Below are 17,206 nucleotides of genomic sequence, written 5' to 3'. Positions count from 1 at the left end.
TCTTAGCATTATAGGACAAATTTTACAGTTATTGCCAGCTATGGCAAATACTATAAAGTCCCTTGCATATTTTAGAGACCCCTATATTCTGTTCTTACTTTGTTTGCCTCAGCAAAATGTGACAAAACTCATTGTTTCTTGACTAAATTACTCATGGCCAACTTAAACTATCTGGTTTTCTGCCAACACTGCTGTTCCATTTGTACTGCTACATCCTTTCCTAGATGTACCTGCTGATGGATTTATGGGCAGGTGCTGTGCACATGCTCAGCCCTTGTTATTGGCACTACAATTCCAACCTTCTTCTCATCTGCCTTTTAGCAGTCCTTCCTTACCTTTCTAACTAATTTCATTAAACCTTGTTCAAGCATATATAAACAGAATAGTACACACTAGCACAATTCAAAGTCTTTGCAAAGAGATCAAAATGTCTGTATCACTCTGGGAGACACCTTTTATGGTATCATAGGATCATATGTGTCTTTCCACACAGCTGCATGACATTGGCAACTCCCAACAGGAATGCAGTCTGGATCCCAATTGGGATCTCTACTACAATTCTCAATAAGAGAAATCATAAATACCTTTAGAGGATGTAGAATTAATAAATGAAAAAGAATCACCTGCCGTGGCTATTAATAATGGAAAAAGGATTAAAAATTTTCTAATAGTGTCAAATTTTCACTATAGTATTTTGTTTGGTTTCTAAGACAGAGCAATTTGGGAAGACTTCATTAAATCCATTAAGGTGGAAAAAATCAATTATGAACATAAGATGAGCCATAACACAGCTGCTGGCTGTGAAAAATCATTCCTCTAGTTTAGAATACCACCAACTCACTAAAGCAGAATCCTGAAGGTGCAAGGATGTGGTGGGCTGACCCCGGTTGCAGACCAGGTTCTCATCAAATCTGCTCTATCACTCCCCTCCTCAATTGCGCAGGAAAACATACTAAAAGGTTCATGAGTTAAGGCCAGGGAGAGATCACTCGTTGAGTACCTTCATGGGCAAAATAGTATTACTAATTAAGATCAGAGTAGAATAAGAGAAGCAAGAGAAATCTTAAAAACATCTTCCCCCAATCCTCTCTTCATCCCAGGCTTAACTTTATCCCTGACTCTACACCTCCTCTCTGCCAGTGTCACAAGGGGACAGGGGAATGGGGGTTATGGTCAGCTCATCACATTGCTTCTGACATTATTCCATCTCAGGAAGAGGAGTCCCTCCCCTGCTCCAGCCTGGGATCCCCTCCCATGGAAAGCAGTCCTCCAGACACTTCTCCAACATGGATCCTTCCCACAGGCTGCAGTTCTCCACAGCCTGCTCCAGAATGGATCACTTCAACAGGGCTCAGTCTCTCAGGAACAGACTGCTGCTTCCCCCACAGGGTCACCCCCTGCCAGCAAGCCTGCTCCAGTGTGGGCTCCTCTCTCCATGGGGCCACAGGTCTTGCCAGGGTCAGCCTCCCAAGGAGTTGCAGCCTCCCTTGGGCATTCCCCTGCTCCAGCACAGGTCTCCTCCATGGGCTGCAGGTGGATGTCTGCATACACATGGATCTTCACAGGCTGCAGGGACACAGCTGCTTCACCATGCTCTACACCCCAGGCTGCAGGGGAATTTGAGCTCCAGCACCTGGAGCATCTCCTCCCATGTTCTCCACTGACCTTGGTGACTCCAAGGCTGTTTCTCTCACATTTTTTTCACTCCTTTCTTTTGTGGCTATAATTATTTGTGCTCAATAACTTTTCTACCTTCTTAAATATGTTATCACAGAGACATCACCATTGCTGATGGGCTCAGCCTTGACCTGCAGCACACCCATCTTGGAGCCAGCTGGCATTGGCTCTGCCAGACAGGGGGAAGCTCCCAGCAGCTTCTCACAGAAGCCACCCACCCCTGCAGCCCCCTTCCACACCAGAGGCTGGCCATGCAAACCCAGTACACCTACATACTAGAAGGCTACAAATTATCATTTTCACAACTGAACAGGAACTTTTCACTCTCAGATCTTACTGAAATCCCATTACACACAGTAGTTTTTCAGTACTGGAGTGTTAGTTCAAAACGACTATAATGAAAAAGTTGAAATATTCTAAGAGAAATTACTATATATCAAAAGATACTTCATCAGGAAGAATGAATTAAGAGTGAATTAACAGAATTAAAGTATCTTTGCTGTCTTTACAAGAGCACAGTTGTTGCTTAGGACAGAAAAAATTATTCAAATAGCTGTTTGAATATGTGAACCCAGTGAGGCAGATGTACAAGAAACTTGTGCTTAAATAATGTGCACAGGGCATAGCACAAGTGGGGAATATTAATGCTCTGTTCAGAAAACTCTCAGTGAAAGAGTACATAAAGGGGGGGGGGGGGGGGGGAAGCATCAACATGGCCAGATGAGACTATGAAAGGCTGCAAAAACCATTCCTGCAAATAAAAGGAAAACTTGGCATGATATTCACAGTGAATGGATTCATTCTGCCTGCATTGGGGACTACATGCAGAAGGTGAATAATCAGCAAGATTTTTTTTGGCCAACCAAGATGTACTACTACACCTCATTTGCTAAGAGAAAATAAAAAGCAGTGCTCAAGGACTGTCATTGCTTCAATGCTGACATCTAAGACAGTGTCACTGTTGATCTCAGCTTGCAGAGTGCTCTCCCATCCTACTGTGCAAACAGTGACTATCACCAACTTTAACACTAATTCTGCTGTCTTTAACATATGCTCCTGGCATTGTAGTGAATAATTATTAGAAACATCCCAACACAAAGAGCCACGGCCAAATTTGGGATCATCCTAAGCTTCATCCAATGATGACTTTTGTCACATTGTCACACAACACCTGCTTGTATGCACACAAAGATTTTGCACTCCAGGAGAGTACTCTTAAAATTTAGAATAGTGTAAGCTATTATAAACCTTGATACCAGGCAGGCAGTCCATCTTGTAACTCCAGTCAGGGATAAGAGAAATAAGCACACATAACATTTATACATCACATTCAATTTAGCAGGTCTAGAAGGCAGGGCAGTCACACAAAAGCACACTGATACTGGAATCTGGCTAGATACTGCTTATCACCAAAGAACAAAATCCAGTCTGCTGCAATACAAAAAAGAAAATAGATTTCTCACCTTGCTCCAGCAATAAGCTCTTTTTGTCCTGGGTCAAATGTTAACTGTGAGAAGTCCACAGCATCTTCTGCTTTGAACACGTGTAGCCAAGGGGCAATTTCTGAAAACAATCAAGAAATACAACTTTTACTATAAATGTTACAGGTGTAGTACATCAGGTAGCCACCATTAAATCTATAGACATTTCGTGTGGATCTGCAAGTTTTCTCTTTATGGTCCTCTAAGGCAACATAGAGACTTTCACCACCTTGCCATTTAATTTATAATACAGGCCTGTAAAATGTAGAGGGCAGTCACCTGATACACATTTGAATCAAGTATCCATATTTGTTCTGAATTGTTTTTCCTCCTTGGATAAAGCAGAAAACACCACAGTGCAACTGCAATTCACTGGCACATACTGAAGCAAAGTTAGATTAAATTTCCATGCATCAAAAGAAGCTGAGGACTAGAGGGTTTTTTTAGTTATTTACTTTCTTTACAAAAAGATCTGATTAAGTGAAAAAAAAAACAAGAAAAACAAACAAATCTGACTTTCCATCATTTGCTCAATAAACAGGTTGAGAAATGAGAGATGAAAAAGGAAAAATGCTTGACATTCTTTGAACTCTTTTTTTTTAACCTTCCTTTTTCAGACCAATTAAGCATTAAGTACATTACATTAGGTACACATTAAGTACATTAAGCAGGGCAGACAAGCATGTGAGTTGATGAAAATCAGCAAGGGGCATTACTTGCATTCAGAAGACAAACTTGTTCTTACTTTCAAACTTAAGAACATATCAATAGTTGCAAATCAAATCCTTAAATATTTTCATTACTAGTAGGTTTTTTTTTCATTCATATCACTAACTGGACACACAACAGTTTAGTCAAACACAATATTATGGGAACAGAGCATAAATTTTTTCTTTTTTAGTTTACACTTTTTTTTTTAACAGACACATAGGATATATAAAATTGCTGTAACAAAAGAAATGGTAGAAATGGCTCTCTAAAAAAGAGTCCAGCTGTACAAAACCTCATCCTCTAGAATTCTGCAGTTCTCAGGACAATGATGGATGATTTTTTTTTTTTTTTTTTCCTATGTAGTCACAAAGCAGTTGTCTGGAACTTATGTGAAAGGTGAGGAGGTCTGTGTGTGTAGAGCACAATGGGCTGTGGGACTGCCTATTTGAAGATTACAGGTGTGAAACAGTCACTTGAAAGACCAAAGGCAAGCACATGGTTATGACCATTTAGAACACTGAGTCAAAACCAACCCCCCTGAGGGTGCTGCAGAAGTGTAATTTTTGATACTGGTATCATTAGTTGCAGCCCAGGTTAACAGCATTCATTCTAAGCTCTCTTCTTCACTCATGAGAATATTTTTCTTTTGCAAATGTCTCAGTTGAAATAATCCATGTCTGGTGCCTGGTTCAGGATGATTTGTTCCTAATTTAAAGTTTTAGCACAAGTGGGCTATCCATTCCTAAGGAATGGGCCCGGGAGAAAAATGTTATTCTGTGTCAAAACGTGTTCAGCCATTGCAGACAACAATTAAATGCAGTGTGCAGAAGCTGTATCACCATATACTTTGGAAAAACAGATGTAACTGTGAAGTAGAATCACTTGGGTGTCAGAAAAGTAACTCCTTCATTTTTAATGTCAGGCTGTATGCATCTGGGCAATTTCAGTCTTGCAATGCCAGTTTGTACATGTTCTGCATGTAGCTAAATTCACTGTTGATTTCCATCTGCATTGGATGAGTGCTCAAACCAGGATTCAAACACTGGGGTGGAAAAAGGATGCGGCCACATATTAGATAACTGTGATTACAGCTGCCATCAGCCATTACTGCAGATGCTGTGCAGGAATCCCAGCAGGATTCTGAGGGAGGGAAAACACTCATATACATTACAGGCCTTATGGCCTTATACATACTTACTTATCTATTTTAATTTTTATATATATATATATATATACACACATACAGGATACACAGACAAGTATAAAAGAGGCGTTTCTTTTCTTTTTCAATCATGCATTTTATATAAAGCAATCAATTTCAAAGTCCTAAAAAATTAAAATAAATAACAAAACAAAAATAAAGCCAGACCCAGTGTGGAAACAGCTTCTGAAAGACAAGGGGTGAGCAGCTGAGAATGGAATCACCTCAGTCTATTAGCAGGACAAGTGAGATCCTTGCTCTTCTGAAAGGAGAGGAGTGGCTCCCCACAGGATGGGGGGGCAGGGACAGTTCAGTACACAGAATTATTGCCGTGCCAGAAGGCTGCAGGGGAGACTGAGATTCAAAGACTCAATTCTCTTCCACTTGTCCTGCTGTCTCAGCAAGACACGATAAAGCTTCAAGGTACAGCAAGCAGGTGATTAAGACCACTTCCAGGTGTGGAGCAAGGGAGCAGGGGCCAGGCAAGCCCAGGCTAGAGAACAAGAGTGAGGATTTGCTAAGAAATCTCTCTGAAATCTGATTCCCCTCCAAAATATAAATTACTTTATCCTGTCTTTGTTGCATTCAGCAGTGCTCTTGCTTGAGGGAATAAGGTCAGGAAGAGCAAATGGCTGCTAGAGCTCTTCTTCTTTTTCAGAAAACACCCTGAAACTGCATCTCTTGTGCATCACAGTGGCAGCACATGTCACACAGAAATAAGCATTTATGAGATAAAGCTACAACTTCATGAAGCTTTCTCAAGGGAAGAATGAAAAAAAAAAAAAAAAACGTGCTTAAAAAAAAAAAAAGGCAAACCAACTCCATGTACTCTGCAAAAGCTAAAGCTTATGTAACTAATTAACAGAATAATTAAATTTCTTTTCACCAAGTGAAATCTAGCTGAAAACCCATAGGTAAAACAAGACTTTTTAGTTTTGCTGTGAATTATCTCCTTAGAGTCAGAAATTCATAATTAGCTACTAAAGGCCTATAAATTATTATTCTTTCAATTAAAACTCTAATGGGAAAGTAGTAAGTAATAATTTAACTTTATTAATGATTTTCACGCAGATGCAACACAACAAGCTCTACACAGGAACATAGCTGTACATTTTGTGTACTATAGTACCATAAATAAATGTGCAAGGCAATTAAGCTGCCCTGCCAGCACATAAGCTAATAGTGTTGCTTGCTGGTCACAGGTGACAATCAGCAATGTCCCTACCCTTTCCAATCCTGACCCTCCTTCCCGGCACTCCCCTCCCTTCCCTCTGCCCTCACTTCATGGGAATTACAGTAAAACACCAAGCCCTTTATTGACTTCCCTCTTCTTACTCTGATACTGAGAACACTTATTGAAACACACCTTCAGCCTGGATTTTTTTTTCCTTTAAAACTAAGCAGGCATTCTGCAGACATTGGTCTAGGACTCAAACCTGTCCAGAGAAATCTATCAGGGTATGCACACATTCATGACAGCAGGTCATTGTCAACACACACTGTGTCCTTTTGGTACATCCAAGACACACTTACCCTCAGCAACAACAAACACAAAAAATTTCATTGCTGTTGTAGAACTGAAATCTGCAGGTCTTATAACTCAAAAATATTCCCCAAAAAAACACATTTTCTCCAGGAACTAAAAGACGGATATTGAAAAAAAAAAATCTTTCTGAGAAGGCTACAGCTCTCACATGCCAGGAGTCGGATGTTATGGGTTTTCCTGGGGGGTTCAGGTTTTGGAATGGAGGGTTAATAGCTCAGATTTAATATAAAACAAAGTTTGTCGTGGTTCATAAATCTACAGCAAAGCAAACACACCAGATTCCACTCAGCTCCTAGGAAAGGTCAAGGAACTCTCTTAAAGAAGTTTAAAGACAAAGGAGGTTAACAATCAAAGGTGGGCAGAAAGACATTAGATACTCATATTAAAAAAAAAAAAAAAAAAAAAAAAAAAAAAAAAAAAAAAAAGAGAGAGAAAGACCAGAAACCTGTCTCCATTTTACTTTAAATTTAGTATCTGCCCAACAGGCCACGACATGTTTGGTTTGCATTGTCCAAGGACTCACCAAAGGTTGAGCTCTGCAGTTCTCTGCCAATGAAATTGTAAAGTTCCCTCTCACCTAAGTTTCATTACTCAGTACTTCAAAGTACAGCTACAGTAAACAGTAAAATAAATTGAGAAATTACTTAGAAGGAATAGAATGGTATATTTAGAACCAAATTCAGAAGTGATCTTTAATAATAATACAACTTGGCAAATAACAAAGTCAAAGGACAATAAAGACCTCCTGATTTCAAAATTAACATAGATATTAAATGTTTCAGTAGTGTTTATGGTATATGCACGTGGCACCTCATGCCATGGTGTCATTTTTGAAAACAGTGAGTACAAAGTTGAACATGCACAGCAGCACCTTGAAGAAACTCTGTTAGCAAAATAACAACAAAAGCAATAATAATAAGACCACACCACCACCACCACCACAATAACAGAAATAACAACAGCAATAACACCATAGTTGAAAACTAGCAGATTTGCAATATTAGCAGAAGTCTCTGGGTGGCATCAGTACTACAAACTCACTAATCTCATCAGAAGAAAATTAAAATATATTTCTGCATGCTAAAGCTATTTTATAATTAAATGTATCTAATCTAAGGATGATACAATAACTATCTTCCTGAAGCTGTAGTAATTTCAGCCTTAGATCTCTTGCTGTGATACTCAAGTTGCACTGCTATCCTCTTCAAAGACAGTGAGACATGTCAGAAGTCTCCCCAGGGATGTGCCACAGTGACTCCATTACATCACCCCCGTGCCCTGGTGACAGTCCCATTAACCCCAGGGGAATCTATTAAGCAAGGTGTCAGGGCTGGCAAGAGGAGATCCACCTGTTCACTCATTCAGCATGTTCTGTCTGGGGATTAATCTGAAACATTTGTGCTTGAAGGACACAGCTAGGAGCACTTGTAAATGCTCTGCTGTGACACTTTGAGACTCCACAGCTCCTAACCATCTTAAAACTAGAACTGAGAAAAACAAGATTTTCTCCAGCAATTTCTGTGCATCATTGGCATCAATTCAGTGTGACTGCTCCCATTTTAAAATTACATTATATTATAAATATATCTGTGAATAATAAATTGACTCAGAACAACTTCAGGTTAACAAGCATTGCTCTGTGTTGGGAAAACAGGCGAGAAAATGGCATGACAGAGCCTTTTGCAGAATCTTTTATGATTCACTTTTGTTTATACTTTTTTCTTGTACTTCCAATCACCAGTTTTCCCACATCTTCAATACTGTATTTTCTCCTCACAGAAATGTATAAAACACATCCTTGCTGGTAAGTCATTGACTCACTGCAGATGAAATGAAAAAAGGAGCCACAGCTCAAGTGAAGAAAGGAAATACATGCCAACACTACTCCACAGGTTCCAACTAAAAAGAGGACTCCATCAAGAAAGTTCAGTGAAAGAACAGCTGTATTACTTCTGTAACCAATCCCAGTTTGCACCCCTGCTTACCAGAAATGGGCTGAGGCCTAGTTTGTCAAAAATATAGCTAATTTCTCTAGAACTTACTCAAGGCATGAGTTGCTCAGCATTCGCGTGCAATGACTCCAATGATTTAAATAATTTTGGAAAAGTAAATGCCGGGCAGAAAACAGCTATAGTTACAAACATGTAACTGACAATGTAAGATACCATATATAGTTGGGTTTTTTTTTCTCAGCTGAGCTTCCAAAAACACAGCTGTAAACAAACTTCTGGATTAGGCATCAGGGCTTGTCTGGTTGACATTATAAAGGAAAGAAACCTATGCTACACCTTTTTACTTACTTTGAATCAAATTCCTGCTCTAACCTTCGCTTAGCTCTATTGCAAAACAGGCCACAGCATACTTTTCTCAATTGTTTATTTCTGTTGGATGCATTAACCATGAAATCATAAGAAGTGCCATTTCTTCTGAGAAAGAAAATCAAAAATCTGACAAAAGAAACATAAATATAAAAAAAACCACCAAACCCTCATTGAACAACTATCATTAATACAGCAAATATTTTTTTTATTTCTCTTACAGAAAAGATTCATTCTACGGGTTACTATAGTCCAGCAAAAACAATACGCTAAACTATATTCATTTCAAAATCTAAGTGCAAGCATCTGCCCTGCTCTTCTTCCATAAGGCCCATGGAGAAGCCAAGCACTTGTAAGACAGCAGCTCACTGCAAAGCAGAGAAGGCCAGCCCATTACAGGCTGCTTTTCCTTTAATTCCAGACACATGTTTCTATATGCAGTGCTCTGATGGTAGGTCTGCTTCAGGACCACACACCTCCTCAGCTTTATGACCCTGACTGTCTGTACAGTCTGATTATGCTTATTGCAGAGTTGTAGCCCCAAGGTGATTGCTTTGCCCATGCTGTGGAGCTTTATTCCACAGGTCTGGAGAAAATCCCACAGGGAGATCCTGTAGAGTGCCCCTTGCCTAGGCTGTACACCCAGAGGTGCTGTGGGATGCAAAGCCAGGTACAGCCAGCACAATTACAGCCCTGGGTCAACAGTCTGGGTATTCATTAACCCTTTCTACATGCTTCTGTTGCTGTCCTCCTTTAGCATGCACTGCAGGGGCAGACAAGTAATTATAAATGCATCCTTCAATAGTAGAGCTCAAAGGTAGCACCAACACTTTATTTTGGTACCAGACTTGAAGTTAACTAGAAGGAGAATGCCCAAGTAACACAGCATTAAGTACTAGGCACATATATACACCACCAGGATTAATTAGAAGGCACCAGGAAAGTGCTTTTTCTGTAATTTTCCATACACAAGAAGGACAAACTACTGCATTGAGAACCTCAACCAAATAAACAACAAGAAGTAAGCAAGTATCTAACATTTAAACCTCACAGAAAGAGATTTTTTTTTTCTGAGAGAAAAATTACAAATTGAAAAGACAATCTCAACTCAACATTTCAGAGAAATTCCTGATCCACCTGCTACTAGAATGTAGTTGACATGTCCACTTTTTCATACATCCATATGTCAGGCCTAAGGACAGCCACAGATGTAAATACATCTAATGGTCTGTGCTACCAGAAGGCTCTGACAATCTAAGTGGAGTACACCAGAAGCAGGCTGAACACAGCATATGAGAAGAGCACTAGTTCAGCAACAAAAAAGACAGCCTCACCCAACACCATTTAATGCTTTTCTGTAAAAAGAAAGGATTAGGACAGATGGATCTGTTGCACTTTAATGAAAAAGACATTTCACTTGCAATACAGAACTTATTTATACCAGGGCTGTGTACAGAATTAAGAGTATGTGGATGGACATCATAACTGGGACATGAGAGAATATGTGTTTATATGCTCAGTCAAGCCTTTATTTTTAATAAAATTGAAAATTCAATGTATTTCTTATAGAAACCATGAATATGTTTTAATCTGACTAATACATTGAAAAATAGAAACATTTTGGTAATTAGTGATTATACAGTAGGATGTCTACAGTTTCCAAAAAAAGTGTTCAGGAAGACATAAGAAAACAAAACATCACTTCTTCCCTCCAAGGGGTAAAAAAAAAAAAAAAAAAAAAAAAAAAAAAAAAAAAAAAAAATAAAGTCTCAGCAGGGTTATTTAATGCAATCCAGTCCTCTATAAAGGAAAAGATGAAGTTACAAAGTTGCCCAGAATGATTAAATCAGCAACCACAAACTAAAAGATTTCTCTTTTAAGTCTTACCACACTACATTTGGTTCTCCTTTGCAAACATGAAAACATGTCAGATCTCCATCTGCAGTTCAGAGCTCGTCTTTGCTTATAGGGAGGGGGGAAGGAAAAATGAAAGAAAAAAAGAACCAACAAAAAGACAAAGCAACCTCAAAAGTACAGATCCCTTTCAAGATGCGGTGTTCTGGAGGTCTCTAGATCCCATAAACAAGCCAGCTGCCTTCCTTCTACTAACCAGTAAAACTTAATACAGTCCTGAAGCTTGTATTTCCATACAAACAGAACTGCAGAAGCCAAGAAATAAATATCTGTATCTAGCCTTATCTAGAAGCTCTGCTAGCTTCTCGCACTCCTCTCTACTTTAAATCACTTGTAATAAAACAAACCCCAAGGCCATAAACCTCCTGATATTCTCCAGAAAGTTCACCACCTGTTTACTGCACATTTGTTTTACGAACAGCGATTACATCTTCAGAACAATTTTGGAGCTAATGAGGCAGGGCTGTAAGTAATTAATTATTAATCGGGGAAAGAGAAAATGTAGCATACTTCCTTCAGTCTATGTTTTTTGATTTTAAATGCTTGAAAACTTGAACTTCTTTCTTAAGCCTATGGAAAACTATCTTCCTTCCACCCAGCTCACTCATTGTCTCAGTAGGCACCAAGAGGTTGCCCTGGCCACCTGTCCTATTGCTCTCACAGCAGTTTCTTTCCCTGCTTTTACAATCCACTCTAACCTTCAAGGTCTAATATCTAGCCTGCATTCCAGCTTTCTCTGCCCTGCCAGAGCTCCCCCAGCTAGAAGTACATATTGCTGCATTCTTATGTGTGTGCATATGTCTGTTACTGGGATAATTAAAGGGAATTTGGGTTCTGACTGTCTGTGCCCTCAGGGAAGAGACAGGAACATCTGCTGCAATGCCTACTCATTTCTTATTTTTCTGAACAAAGGTTTGGAATTGTTTATGCTTCCTTGTTCAAACACACATATTGCATACAAATATAAGAAAGTGTAAGTGAAAAAAGACTGAACCCCCACCTAGATGAAAGTGGTTTCAGTGCTACCAGCACAGTCAAAAACCAACTTCACACCTCATCCAGCACAGAGCCCTAATGCTCCTCCCAGGGAGAGCAGCTACTCCTTACAGCTACCTCTGGTCCCTGTGCTGCTCCTGCAATCTTCCTGAATGTGACAAGGGGACAGACTGACCACAGAAAACATTTCACATCCTCAGTCATGCACTCTCTCCAGAGGAGTTTAATCTTTTGCAATTTAACACTTACATGCTGGCTTTGGCAGCCAGCCAAAGAATTCATGCTGAAGGAAATAACATCGTATAGTTATGGAAAATCATTATTTAGTCTCAAGACAGAGTTTTGTAAAGAAATCTGCTCAATTTTAATACGTTTATTGTAGGGAGCAGAAGCAGAAAGCAGACTGCCCATAGACAGTTATGCACTGTTATTTTTGTTGGAAATATCTATGCTTCAATTAACAAGTCTGTTTTTACTAGAATTGACCATCCTGCAGCAATGCATTCTTACTAATGCTGGCATATGAACATCATAAACTTTTTCATTTACATTGTTTCAGCAAAATAAAATTTCTTGATCCTATTCTGCCTGAGACTGAAGTTCACAAAATACAGATCTGATAATATTTCTTGAAGAAATACAAAACCCAACAAAATAAGAAATAGTGTAAAGACCAAGGGTACAGAGAGCAAAGCCTGACACTAATCTTTGTAAGAGTTTGGAGCCAGGACATCAAAGAGGAATATATTCCCCACCTCCTCCAGTCCCCCACCACAAAAACAAAAAGATGCCCCAAAGCAAAAAAATAGAAAGCAACAAGCAAGAAAAAAAAAAAAAAAAAAAAAAAAAAAAAAAAAAAAAAAAAAAAAGAAAGAAAGAAAGACCCACAACACTACAAACAACACTTTGTAGAACTTTTGTTCTAAAGGTTACTGCTGAACTCCAGGTTTTTGTCACTATTAACAATTTCTTTAGTAGATTTACTGTAGAGCTGGTTGCAAAACTGTCAGGTCCTAATTCTCAGAAATTGTAGGAAAGAGCCATAAGTCCATCAAAACAAAATAAGTGAGCACTGGAAATGGAAACACAAGCTTATGACAAGTCAAAGTTTGGTCCAACCTGAATAAGACAAATTGTCACATAACAATTAAGTATCTACCATGTTCATCCACACAAAATCAGCTGCTACCCAGCATCCTAAAGTCTTGTCAACAGCAGACAAGCACTGCCACAGAAGGAAGATAGGGAAGAAAGCATGTGGAAAAAAAACTTTGAAGAAGCACTGACTGTGGTTCTCTATTTCCACCCAATCTATCTAATAAACAGAACGTATCTTGGTAAGGTTATTTAAGAAATTAGGAAGAAAACCAAAACTTTAAGTAATGTTTTTCCTCCCCACCTCTTAGGATTCTTAAAACTTGGGACCTCTAAGCAAGGCCAGAGGATGGGCCAGGGTTTGACCAGTCTCTCAGCTGAGGTGATAGGCAGCAGAAGGTGATATTCAGTGACAGGCAGTAAGGCCAGCAGGTGCCATCAAGTGACAGCAATACAGGCCCCACAAACACTGCACAGGATCTGGAAGGGAAGACTGTTGGAATGAGTCTTTCCAGTAACTTTCCAGACACTTTCCAGTGTCACTACCAAGTATGAAAAAGTTGTTCAAGATCAGAGGGCCAGTAATTGGAATTGTTGACATCTTTCCTGAGCTAGCAGACTAAGTTACTTAGAATCATAGAATGGTTTGGGTTGGAAAATATCACCAAGTTCACTGAGTCCAGGTGTTAACCCAGCACATCCAAGTTCATCACTAAAACAACTCCCCAGGCACCACATCTCCATGTGTATTGACTACATCCAGATAGGGTGACTCCACCCATCTGGGCAGCCTGGCTCAATGCTCAACAATGCTTCCAATGAAAAAGTCTTTCCTAATATCCAATATAAGCCTTCCCTGGCACAGCTTGAGGCTGCTTCCTCTTGTCCCACCACTTGTTACTTGGGATAAGAGACCAACCCACACCTTTCTACAGCCTCCTGTCAGGCAGTTGTAGAGTGTGATAAGGTTACACCTGAGACCCCTTTTCTCCAGTCTTTTCTTACAAAAAGAATTTAAATGCTATCTGGTCAGGAAAAAAATGAAATAGAAATCTGCTCGGAAAAGAAAATGAAATAAGAGCAATATTGTGCTCCCTCTTGCTTTAAGCACACACACAAAAAATTGACAGAACTTCAACTGCATATGAGTTCTGTTTCTTGATTGCTGATCTGTTTCTTTAACATATCCCAGTTTGGATGGTTTACAACCTTTTAGCAAAAATGCAGCTCTTTTGAAAAAGAAAAAAAAAGAAAGGGAACAACAAAAAAAAAAAAATCCAGATTTTAAATCCATCTGCCCACTTTGTACAGATAGTAGAATGCAGCAGGAGCCCCTCTCTCTCATTTTGCTGGTTTGTCCACAACCAACTGCACATGCTCTAAAGACCATATTAGGACAATAAGGAACAATCCAGCCATGGAAAGGCTCATAGAACATGTCTGCACAGCTCACTAGCCATGGTAGCCACTGCTAATTTTTTATTATCAAAATTTGTGAAAAATATTAGCATTCCACGAAGGTCCAGAACTTGACTGGGATGCCAAAATAATTGTGAATTGATGCTTGCTTTAAAACAAGATCACTTTCAGGGGGAAAAAAGTAGTTGATATACAAGATCACTTTCAGGGGGAAAAAAGTAGTTGATATACAAGTGCTTTGCTTGGAGAATTCAGCCCACCACCACTCCCTCATTTTTATGGGAACCAATGACACTGGGTGATTCAGGGAAATATAGGAGGATAGTCTTCAGTCTTTAAAGTAAAGAGCTGAAGTTTGCTCTTCCCCATCAGAAGCCTAATCTGTAAAAAAGTAAAAGCAAACCTGATCCAATACAAAGAAATGTAGAACCAGTAAAGGAATTATTTTCCTCCTTAGGAGGGGCTGATTCTTGGCAAAGTAGCATGAACAGTCTAGACAAACCAAAGCTGCAACACCTAGCAATCAACATTTCTTCACTGATGAATCATCTTCATTTAAAGAAAAACCCAAAAGATGATAGGGAATGGAAAGCAATGCACCTTAATCCCACTGCAGATGCTGGCAGATCATCTTTGAAATGTATTTAAGCAAAATTGGAAAGAAAAGGAAAAAGCAGTAAAAACTAAACAGCTTACTACTGTTAGTTTCAATGAAAAATTTCAACAAGATTAGGAGAAAGAGAAGAGCACAAACAAGAACAAGTTCATATGCCATTTATCCTCCTTCATTCAGCCCACATATTATTTCCTCTTGGCACAAGTTAAGTGCATGCACTCCATAGACAAACCACAGGATAAAATGAGCAGAGCAATGTACTGAGTCTATAATACTTAGACAAACATCAAGTAAGGGAATTCTACGGTGGTCAGACAATAAGGTTAAGAAAATATATTTCGTAGGATTCTCTAACCAAGGAATCAAAAATAACTATGCTATTTTTCTTTTTCGGTTAACCTCAAGTTGAAATGAAAGGTTTAAGTTCATTTCTTCTCTGGATTGAAACATGCTATTTTTGAGCATGTTTATTCAACAGATAACTTTGTTACAGCAGAGTTCACATTTAAATTATACTAAATATAGCTTCTAAAATTATGAAAATTGATGTTTTTTGTTGAGACAGCACAACTTTAAATTTTGACTATTTTATGGGAGCCTAGAAGAATGAGGCTTGGCCCAGAGCAAATGACCTCTGCTGTTCTCCCAGTATCAATTAAGTCAAGTTCAAAACTGCACTTTCTTACAGAGAAGCCTAAGAAATTCAATTTTATGCAGGTAATCTATAGGACAGTCAATACTTAAAATTTCACACCTGAAATTGGATTTGGGTCAATTTTTTTTGCAGCTCACTCACATGCTGCTAAGCAGTTGTGATGGCCCCTTCTGTTCTACCTCATGGATAGGCTGTGTCTACAGAACGAGTCTTCAGCTAAGTTTTGAAAGGTCTGGTGATTCAAAGTTCAGCAAATATGTGTGAAGCTGCCACTGTAACTACCTCTATCCTTTTCATTGATTGTTTTCATTTTTGGCTTGTTTTCTTTGGTTTGTTGTTTTTTCAAATCTAATAAAAGGTCAGGTCTACAGAGAGCTACCACAAAGGTTCTATAGAGCAGGTGGACTATGAAATGCTGGAAATATTTAGACAAACACCACTCAACTGTTTTCCTTAAGAAAAGTTCAACCTTTATAAAGTGCCATTGTTTATCATAGAGCAAATACGGTTTTTACAACCTTTTCTAACTGTTCACTATACTACAATTCCTTTACTACAATAAGAGAATGTTTTTTGCCAAGAAGGTGACCATCAATAAATCTTAATTCACTTACAGAGCTAACACTTCACATCTGCATGCAAAAAAAAAAAAAGTCTATCCAAATAAAATTAATTTAATACCAATAAAATTTGTAATACTATCTTTAATGAGTAGCTTATTTAAGCCTTTTTCTGTCTTAACTTTTAAGATACTTCAAGCATAATTTCCTTTTTCTTTTACACTTTAAACATTTAGAAATATGTGTAAAGATCAAGGATCTCACACTGAGTCTCTGTGTATCCATTCTGTGATCTGCACCTTCTTTCCTTTTACCCAGCTCCAAGTTACACTTGATTTATAAGCACTTGATTTCAATCATTGGGATTAGTTAGTATAGCTGATGAATTCTTAGCATATGCAGACAGATTATTTTTTTAAGTTTTTTTATTAAGCCCGTGTTTCAATGGATCAGTGTATTTTTTGCACTTCTTGATGCAGACTCATCCTTAGGGGGAGAGAGAGAGAAAGGAACTTCAAAGAGGGACCATACACCATCAGCCAGTTTTACCACATGAAACACTGAACTGCACACTCCTGGGCTGATCCTGTCAATCCCTCCAATACTTAGAGGTCTATTTTATATAGATCTGTTTTCAGCAATAATTCCTAACAACTTTAAATAATGAGAAAAGTAAACTTTCAGCTTCCAAGGAAGACAAAAAGCACCTTATTCTAGTGTAGAGAAGCTCTATGACAAGATGTTTTAGAGCTGCCAACACTTTCTGATCTATAGCAGACTTCCTTATTTATGAATTCTGAAAGAGCAAAAAGGTGCATCATGCAGTCCTAATATTAATCATACAGATAATTTACAACATGGTTATTAATACTGTGTATGAGAGACATAAAATGAAATCTTTGTGATTATGTCAAAAATCCTTTCAAAGTGTGTGTATCTCCTGCTACTGCACCTTCTTTTTCCTCTTCCACCAACTAACAAAGCACTTGAGCAAAAGTTCTCAACTGGTGGGTGAAA

General features: G+C 38.6%; 1 protein-coding gene across 2 annotated transcripts in view; it reads right to left on the bottom strand.

The window, feature by feature from the left end:
• The window catches only part of SEMA5A (semaphorin 5A), a 304,799-nt gene that overhangs the window by 186,316 nt on the left and 101,277 nt on the right, over positions 1-17,206 (bottom strand). For both annotated transcript variants that reach the window (XM_079301152.1, XM_079301151.1), the window contains one exon: positions 3,141-3,240. In XM_079301152.1, the coding sequence (XP_079157278.1) occupies positions 3,141-3,240 (100 nt within the window). The remainder of the gene's footprint in view (positions 1-3,140; positions 3,241-17,206) is intronic.

The sequence above is a fragment of the Erithacus rubecula genome (genome assembly GCF_903797595.1).
Source record: "Erithacus rubecula genome assembly, chromosome: 3".
NCBI lineage: Eukaryota > Metazoa > Chordata > Aves > Passeriformes > Muscicapidae > Erithacus > Erithacus rubecula.
The sequence above is the reverse complement of the archived record's forward strand: the minus strand, read 5'-3'. Positions and strand labels throughout refer to the sequence as shown.